The 9,809-nt window shown below is 37.9% G+C and overlaps 1 protein-coding gene across 1 annotated transcript in view; it reads left to right on the plus strand.

Moving 5' to 3' along the window:
• LOC118322561 (rho GTPase-activating protein 27-like) overlaps positions 1-7,268 on the plus strand; it is a 14,833-nt gene extending 7,565 nt beyond the window's left edge. The window contains 5 exon segments of the mRNA XM_035654273.1: positions 2,020-2,118; positions 2,309-2,386; positions 2,528-2,662; positions 3,278-3,383; positions 3,633-7,268. Coding sequence (XP_035510166.1) covers positions 2,020-2,118; positions 2,309-2,386; positions 2,528-2,662; positions 3,278-3,383; positions 3,633-3,810 — 596 coding nt within the window. The 3' untranslated portion in view covers positions 3,811-7,268.
• Positions 7,269-9,809: the final 2,541 nt, after the last annotated feature.

Raw genomic sequence — 9,809 nt, forward strand, 5'->3', positions numbered from 1 at the left:
GGGAAAGATATTTTGTTTATTTGTTTTTATAAATATTCTTCTATGTTTTTCTAAAGAAGAAAAGTAAAATGACTGACAATTGCTTGAAATGATGAAATTAATTATTTTTACAAAGTGCCATTGTGCTGGCTCCAACCAAACTAAATATTCTCGCTGGAAGGAACCTTTAGACCCAGGGCACGAGTGTTCTGAAATGACTATTTACCATTATGTTCCTGAACACATCGTGATGTGTTGAGGAGTTTCAGGGTCCTGAAGGGTGTGCTGCAGACCGTGAAGCCCCTTAAGCAACTTTGTGATTTGGATTGATATAATAAAGTTTAATTAAGATAAACGTTTCCATTAGCCCAGGTACTTAAGGTGTGTTTATACATACAGTATGTAATCTACAAAGATGTTCTGTATCGAGATAACATGACTTACGACCAAGTTGAATTAAACCAGAAAGAAGTCTGAACAATACGTTTTCCTGTCATGCTCAGATTTTCTATTCTTTTGTGTGTTTAGGCAACCCAGGAAGTTAATCCAGGAACAGATCCGAGTCTGAGCAGTTAGACGAGTTCCGGACCCAAATTGCGACGTTTCCTCCCCAGCGGAGCCGACGCTGCAGAGCGTTAAAGAGAAAGGCTACAATCCAAGGTAATACTCACCAAACCTCCCACACAAACGCCCCATCGAGTAGGTCCTGAAGTAATCTTCCTCACCCAACAGTCTCCCTGTGTCTAAAATGAGTTCAAGTCAATCTCTTTAATTGTCAGATGTGCAATACATCACGCATACAGCCACAAATGAAATTTCAGTCTCTCTCTGACCCCCCGTGCAAACATGCAATAAAAAAATAGTTATTATATATTATTATATATTTATTAAGTTAGAGGTATTATGTGGTGATGATGCACAGTGAGCTCCAACTTGTCATTATACAGCTTGGTTTAGGTCCATGGAACAGACGGAGGGACAGGAAAGTGAATAAAGACTTTCTCATGTGGATACGAAGTTGTTATAAATGATCTTTTGAAACACCAGACTCCATCGGCTTGGTTCCCACAGCGTGTCCTGGAAAAACTGGAAAACCGGGAAATTTCTGCGACTATTTCCAATCCTAGAAACGTCTGGAAAATGTATTAAAATACCAAATATTGTGGAAGATAATTTACATTGTCCTGGAAAAAAACATTTTAATTGTATTTAGCCCCCCACATCCAGATTATTGAACATGAGTGAGTATTTAGTTTGTAAACTCAAACGGTCAGATGAGTTAAAAAGGCCAAGGCCAGCGGGTTAAAAAGACGTTGTTTTGGTTGATCATTGTTCATGCATCACTTAGTCTGTTTACCTCTTCTTTTAACAGGTGAATAGGTGACAAGATTATTAAAATAAAAATAAAATTTCCATTTGAAGGGTAAACTGAAGATTAATGTAATTGTTGTACTATGCTATCATTTGCCGAAAACCAGCTTCGCTCCGCTGAGCCTGCAGTGGAAAAGTTGGCTGTCCTGTTCTGCTTGGCCAATTGTTCTGTTAGACATTAACATTTCTTCCACCAGGAATGAAAAAATGCTGTGTTTTAACGCAGTAAATTTTGATCCAAACTACACATTACTTTTAACGCTGATGGAGGCAGTAGTAGACCATGAAACCTCCTGTTTTTCTGTGAGGTAAAATTACTGTTTTTATTAAAGGAGTCTGGTGGATTTGGAGAAGCAACATTCTCAGTCCCACCATCGGAAAGGATGTTGACTGCAAGGTAAAGTGGTGGAAAATATCCTAAACAGGGGGTCGGCAGCCCTTGCCCAACCAACCACCATTAGGCTACCTTTTGCTGTTGCCACGTCCTCAATAGAACTTGTTTTCCCTCTTGTGACCAACATCTTTTGGTACTCAGTAAAAGCTTCTTGTGGTTTAATTAGTTTGAGCAATGCAAAGTGACACAGTGACACAATGTTTAAACAAGCTAAAACTGTGTGGAGTTGTTGTAACTGAGTGAAATATTCACTCACTTCTTTTTCTGTGGCGTAGACAACGTGTTTGGCTGTCACCTGGACACACTCTGTCACAGAGAAAACACCACCATTCCCAAATTTTTGGAGAAGTGTATCAGAACGGTGGAGAGGAGAGGTAAACACATACTCGACACACATTCATTCCACTCAAATAAACACACAGGAGACTGATTAGTGTGTGCAACTGTGTTCAGGTTAAATCTTCATCTTGAATTTCCCCTCCCGGGAATAAAAATTAAAAAAAGTTAAAATCTATCTATCTAATCTATCTATCTATCCTATCTACTATCTATCTATCTATCTAGGTCTGGATGTGGACGGGATCTACAGAGTAAGCGGAAACCTGGCTGTGATCCAGAAACTACGACACAAAGCTGATCACGGTAACAAACCAAAGCTGTCATTGTATGCAGACGATGTCCTGCGTTACGTGGTTGATGTAATCACACTGTGTTCAGTCCAGAGAGAAGCTGCAGCAGAAGGTTGTTCTTCTTATCTTCATAATATCTCTGTTGTCCTTGCAGAGGAGCAGCTGGACCTGGAGGATGGACAGTGGGAGGAGATCCATGTGATCACCGGAGCCCTAAAGCTTTTCCTGAGGGAGCTTCCAGAGCCGCTTTTCCCCTTCAGCTGCTTTGACAAGTTCATTGCTGCCATCCGTCAGTACACAAAAAACCCACATCGCAAACCAAACTATAGCATGTGATACATACATTTAAACCACAGCTATTGAAAATGAGTGCAACCATGTATGATTTTGTGTTAAAATTATATGTAGACATAAATATTACAGTCTAAAGTGAAATTTGATCCAAAACATGAACGTGAGATTAAGATTTTTGGTACCAATCAAACAAAAATACATCTTCATGTGTAAGGCTAACGTACTGGCTACACTGAACACGTGACATATGCGGAGGGGATGCTGCAACACTACGCTACTATCATAATCAATGAAACTGGATACACCAGACACATAAGTGGCATGTATGCACCACGGAAATGTTAAAATAGAACAGTCTTTTTTTACGGATGGGGTGCGCAGCCCTTTTGAACAAAAATGGGTTATAAAGTGTGTACATTTACTGAGATTGAAAGACCAGACCAAATGACAAGGAAATGACAGGTTGCTAACCCTGACAGCCTCCTGTACTATGTAGATATTAACATACCCATATTACAAACAATCTCATCAGTCCAAAAACTGAGGAAACAATCCCAAAACCAAAGCTTGCTGTGTTTTTTTGACACAAAGAACCTTTATTTCCCTGCAGAAGTCCCAGACTACAGCCTGAGAGTCTCCTACATGAGGGACCTGGTTCGCTCTCTGCCTCTGCCGAACCATGACACTATGGAGCTGCTGTTCAAACACCTGCGGAGGTCAGTTCACTCTGAAGCTTCATACTAACATACAAAAGGCTGAGGACTAGATTTTATACTTAAATCTATATTATGTAACATTTCTATATTCTGTATGTAGTTGATTCAATAAAAAAAATTATAATCATTAAACAGGATAAAACTCTAAGAGCTAATGTTCTATATGGAGCTGATTCAAAATCCAATAATTATAATCATTAAACAGTGTATAAACGATGATAATTAATGAATAATTAACACTCTCTGCAGAGTGGTTGAGCATAAGGACTCTAACAGGATGTCGGTTCAGAGCGTCGCCATTGTGTTTGGCCCCACGTTGCTCCGCCCCCAGACCGAGTCTGCCAATATGACGATCCACATGGTGTTCCAGAGCCAGATAGTGGAGCTCATGCTCAACGAGTTCCAGACTGTCTTCTCCCAGAGGTAGAGGGAACCTCCTGGAAGACCTCCAAACTTCACAAGACCTGCCAAATATCTTCAGAGAACCTTCTCGAACTTTGGAACATCACCTTTGACTGAACTGCTGGCTATGATGCCCCTTTTTTAACCACTGTGCCTTAAACGACCCAAGTAGAACTTGAGTGGAACCACCTAGAACCCTGGACTCTTTTTTTCAAAGCAACAGACCAAATGGAACATATTTCCTTCGCACCTTAAAAACCACAAAACTTTAAGCAAGATCTATTCCAACAAATTCCAGGTCCTCCGAGAACCTTGTAGATCTCTGTAACCAAACATCGTCATTTCATGGAGGATTACCGCAGGAAATGATCCTGCTAGAACCTGAGTGAAACAGTCTTGAACCCTGGACTGGTTTTTAAACCTTTAACTTGATGTTACCAATGCAAAAGATCAGCAGAAAAAACTTGTTCCAGAGCTTTGTAGATCTCAGGAGCCGAACCCATCCTCCTCTGTGTTCTAACTGATTCAGGTAGAACTTAGGTGGAACTATCGAGCCCTGGACAAAAATTTACTCAGCCCTTAAAACTCACAGATTTCTCACTTTGAAACAAACTGCTCCAGATTTGTCTGGAACCTCCAAAAACTCTGGACCCAAACATCATCTGCTGCTTTTTTAAAATTGTGTGGATACTAAAATTAGAAGTTGGACCTGAAATCTGTTGAGGCCACAATGCTCTCACTACGAGACCACCTAATTTTAAACAATACTGCTGGATCCTGAATGGAACCATCGAGAACTCTGGACATTTTCTGAAACCTTCACTAGCGCCATCACTCTGTCGTCAAGGCAACAGACCAAACAAAATACACCTATTTGACACCTCAATAAAACCCAAAACCCATACTTATTTTGGGGAACAACTATCCACACAGGTTCTAGATCATTTAGGAACCTTCTAGAACCTCCTTTCTTATGGACTCCTGTGGATATTGGAGTTCACTACATAATACCTTTGTCTCACCACCAGACCACCTACCCTTAAAAAACCGAAGTAGAACCTAAGTGGAACTACATAAAACCCAGGACTGGGTTGAACCAGCTGTGTGTGAGTTCTCTCAGTCAGGGTGTAAAGTCAACTCCAGACGATCAACAACTAGTTAGTTTGTAAATAAATCAGCTCTGAAATCAGTTGCACCACGATTACTTGGAGCATAACTGAACTAGTTTGGACATAAAATCATAACTAAGACACACGACCAATCAACAATCAAAGAAATTCTTTCATCACCATGGTTGCCGTGCACATTAGCTTGCATGAGCCACTAAGCATTGTAACACATCGTAGTAAGCTAGATCAATATTGAAATATCATATCATTAATTTAGGTCTGTACTTGATTACTGTGTCTCAAAATGGAAGACTGCAGTTTTACCATCAGTGAGTTTAACTGATATTTTATGATTTACACTACCTTAGAGGATGTGTAACTATTTAGTTGTTACTCAGATTGAAGTTGCAACTTTTATTTTTGAATTGCATAAATTACAACTTAATAATAGTTTACATTATAACAAGGCTGAGTTTGAACTAACACACAGCTGCTGCTACAGACTGCTGGACTCCTCTAAGATAATGAATGCTTGGATCTGGAGAAATGAAAAGCTGGAATAATGCAACATACCAACAATTTGATGTGCCTTCTAGGAACCTCAACAAAACAAAATATCTACTACCTTAAAAAAGTAGACCTCCATGACCCGTCGATCTCTAGGGACTGTGCTTTTCTGTTCTTAAAGATATAAACGTTACAGATGTTACGTGTTTAAAGGTCTCTCTCCTCAAAGAATACATCAAACCAAACAGGAGTTATACACTTTATGTGGAAATTTTATGACATAATGACTTACCCATGGATGTAATTTTAGCTTGTTTTCATATCAATTTTATCAAACTCATTAACTGTTCTCAGAAAATATAAAAATTATGTACTTACAGAGACTCTGGAGCCACTAACATTGATCAACTGAACACCAGTATTCACATTCAGACAAAAAGTCAAGAGAGGAAGGAACAATGCAGCAGCTTTAGGTTTCCCAAACAAACTGGAAGTGTAATCTCTCATTGGATTCTTCTTTTCTTTTATTGTCATATTGTTTAATTAGTTGATTGGTATAGAACAGAAAAGATTTGATTCTGAAGTCTTACCTGCTGACTCCAGTATGTTTAATCTCACAGTCAACCAGACTAGTTTGTATTAAAATTATCTGCTTGTTGTTCACAGACTGGAGTCTCAGTAAGTAAGTAAGAGCTGATGTGTTCCCCGTATCGATCAATACAGAAACCAGATTTGCACAGAAAACGAATTTTCTAAATCAGTGTATGTTGACACCAAATATATGTTTTACTAATCAGTCCCTCCAGGATTTTGTTTTTGGGATCGTTGCAACAGCTTTTCTAAAACAATTGCGATGCACATTGTGATGTTTTTAGCAATTATTTTGGAACTACATTGCAAGAGAAAGTTAAAATTGCAAAAGTGGTTGCGATTTTTTTAAATAAATAATTGATTAAAAATCAAAAGCAACTTATTCCAGTGAGAATAAAATATCTAGTGGTTTGATGTATGGCTCAGTGATTGGAGTGGGGATCTGCTGTGATAGGTGAAAATTGCGGAAAAGTTGCAATGATGCACAGAATTCACAGAGATTAATTGAACTTGTGTTGTGATCACCACATTGGAACTTCCTGGAGGGACTGCCTAACATTTGAAATGAACAAGACCATCATCGTATTTAACACTGGATCTTACAGTTTCGAGCAATTGAGCCAAGTTCTGTTCTAGACTCAAATGAGTAATGATCAAATTTCTTCCAGTGGTTATGCTAAGCTAGGCTAAATGCATCCTGGATCTATCTGTTCATAAACATCTGACTCTGGAGAAAACAGAAAACAAGTTTTTTCTTAAATCTAAATAAGTTGTAATAGGAAGTTCAGAGGACCCAGGAGGCTTCTCCGAGGAACTCCACAAGTTATTGAGGACAATGAGGATTTACACAAATGTTTGTGGGTTTTTTACGGGATGAACTTTACAGGGACATTTTTACTGTTTGTGTCCTGCTGTAACGATAAATTCTATAAATGATCAACTGTACAATGTTGTATGTTTTTATAGTATTGAGTTTATATGTATAACAGATATAGAACAAAGTTAACACGGAAAGTTAACATGGAAAATTAACAGATTAAACTCTGTAAATAAGAGAGTATTTTACTGACATTCAATAAAAATAAAACTCATCTGTATATCAGTGTCCATGGGTGATTTGTCAAATATTATATGGAAACTGAAAGTCACCAAGCATAAACACTTGCTCATATAAAATTCATCTGATTTCCAATTCTGTCTCACTTTATGGAAAAAACTGAAAAAACAACTACTTCTATTAAACCAGTTTATTTCTTGATGAATTCACAACAATACTAAACCCTAATAGCTGCACAGCAGATTCCACATTAGTTAGAAATGTGAACAATAGAACAAGCCCAAAGAGACAGTGCTGTGATCAAAAAAGGAAGTCTGAAGACACAAATGTTGGTGCTGTTAAAGAGTTCAGATGTGAAAAAAACGATAAACTTTTAGGGCACACCTGTTAACTGAACACTAAAAAATGGGGAACAATGAAACGTTGACTAAACTCATAATTTCAAGTTCACTGTCTTCATTAAATTGTGTGAAAAAGTGTTGGGTCTCTGTAAATAATCTGCTCTGTTTGAAAAGTGTTCTGAGATAACTTTTGTTGTGCGCTAAATAAATTCAAACTCTTAATAATATTAATAATTTACATAATTTACTTTCCTTCTTTAGAAAAACTGAAAGATTTTTTAAGTTTTAGAAAATCTGTATTTCAACGAGTGTTTCGAAAAAACATTAAAGTGAAAAACTTTATCATTTAATATTTTCAATTCCAGCTATTTCATTTTCAAGCACCCAAATAATGAAAAACTGGATTCACAACTCACGGTGAACAATTTCTGAAATGCAGAATGTATGTTTCTAAAAGTCAAATAAGAAAAGTAAATTACATCAACATAAGAGATCACAGATCTGAAAAACTGTATTTAGTTTATTTAAAAACTTAAAAAAAGTTAAATTCTGACTTAAAACCTTTAAAAAGTGAATGTAAGAAAACACCTGGTGGAGGTCAGAAATGGTCTCATATACAGCTATTAGTACTATAACTCCTCACAGAGTTTGTTTTTGTACAATTTGTACATTTTTATTATTTTTGGGCCATGTTTTATGTGAATAAAATATTTCTGATGCAGCTACTGAATTTCAAATATATCAATAAAAGGTTTTTAGTGTCAGTGATTAATAAATTAAGATGTATTAATCCAGACAAATGAACGCAATCCAAACTGCCCTGTTTTCCAATGAAAATAATAAAGATTCTGTTTATGAGTAACTCTAATGACCAAATTCAGTGTGTTCAAGACTTTTTAGAAATAAAGTTTCCCAGGCGTTAAAAAGAAATAAAAAGCTGCTCTGATTCCACTTTAACATGTAAAAACTTGATACAGAAAAAGAAATAGAAACAATAAAAGAATCCGACGTCTGCTGGTGTTTGTCCTCAACGTACAGGTCTGTGCTGATGTGGTTACCATGGCAACCCCATTACATCATATTGGTCTCTGAGAGGCAGACAGAGATAGAGAACAGGTCTCACAGTTGTGTTCAGATATTCTGAAATAATTTTCACTGGATGCTGAAATCTTACCGGTGTTGAACTGCAGGGGACCTGAGGAGGGAGAGAGGGGATGTTTCAGATCAGAGGGCTCTTTCATCAATCATCATTGTTCATTAATAGTAAAAAAAAAAAAAATTTAAGTTATTTTTTTGGCTTTTTATTGCCTTTATTGTATAGTAACAGCCGAAGATAGACAGGAATGGGGGGACAGAGAGAGAGGGGATGACACGCAGCAAAGGCCGCAGGTCGGATCAACCGGGACCGCTGCAGCAACTTCGTACATGGGTCGCCAGCTCCACCTACTGAGCTAACCAGGCGCCCATTAATAGTTAATATTAACTGATAATCCGATGAGGACATTCGTGAAAGCAGTCTCTCATCAGTTTGGAACAACAAAAATCTGAAGGATTCATGAAAAGTTCAGAGGACCGAGGATACTTCCCTGAGCAACTCCACAAGTTAATGAGGATTTACACAAAGGTTTTTTACAGGATGAATTTTACAGAAACATTTTTTCTGTTTGTGTCCTGCTGTAACAATAAATTCTAGAAATGATCGTCTTTACAATGATGTTTTTATGGTATTGAGTTTATATGCATTAGTATGTAGATAAACTGGTTACTGGTTTACTGGTTATACTTATAGTTTGACTGGTAATATTTGTAGTTTTATTTGTCAATTTTGTAGTTTTACTGGTTGTATTTGTAGTTTTACCTCTGGTTGAGCTCTGTCTGTCCAGCCTTTCCACCAGGTCGTTCCTGCCGACTTTACTTAACACCTCCTGGGTGACGAACACCGGCTGGCTGCTGTACGTCTGAACGATCAGATCCACCGTCTTGCGCCTGTTTGCGTTCTCCAGGTCACATGGTGCAATCTTCAGGTAACTTCCATCTTTAGACAGAGCCGTCTGGGCTTTGGATCCATACTCCTGGAGAAGGTACTTGAATTCTTCAAACTCTTCAGCTTTCAGGTTCTTCAGCTCAGTCAGCAGAATCTCTTTGACTGTGTCCATCACTTCTTCCTGTTGAACACTGGAGACAAATCTCTCTCTTACTGTCAGACACGTAAATGTATATTAAATGATAACAGTACTGGAAAATAACTGTTCTGAAAGGGAAACTGGCTTCCTCATATTTATGTATTTATTAGGGAGGGATTTGTCGCTCTAGCAGTCCAGCAGCTGTAGTGGACCCATCAGCACATGCTCCTGGTGGAGCCTCCTGCCATGGTCCTGCTTGACTCCCATTGCTAATATCACTGATATTATTATTACTA

Source organism: Morone saxatilis, unplaced genomic scaffold, assembly GCF_004916995.1.
Source record: "Morone saxatilis isolate NCDOM2014 unplaced genomic scaffold, NCSU_SB_2.0 Contig14, whole genome shotgun sequence".
NCBI lineage: Eukaryota > Metazoa > Chordata > Actinopteri > Moronidae > Morone > Morone saxatilis.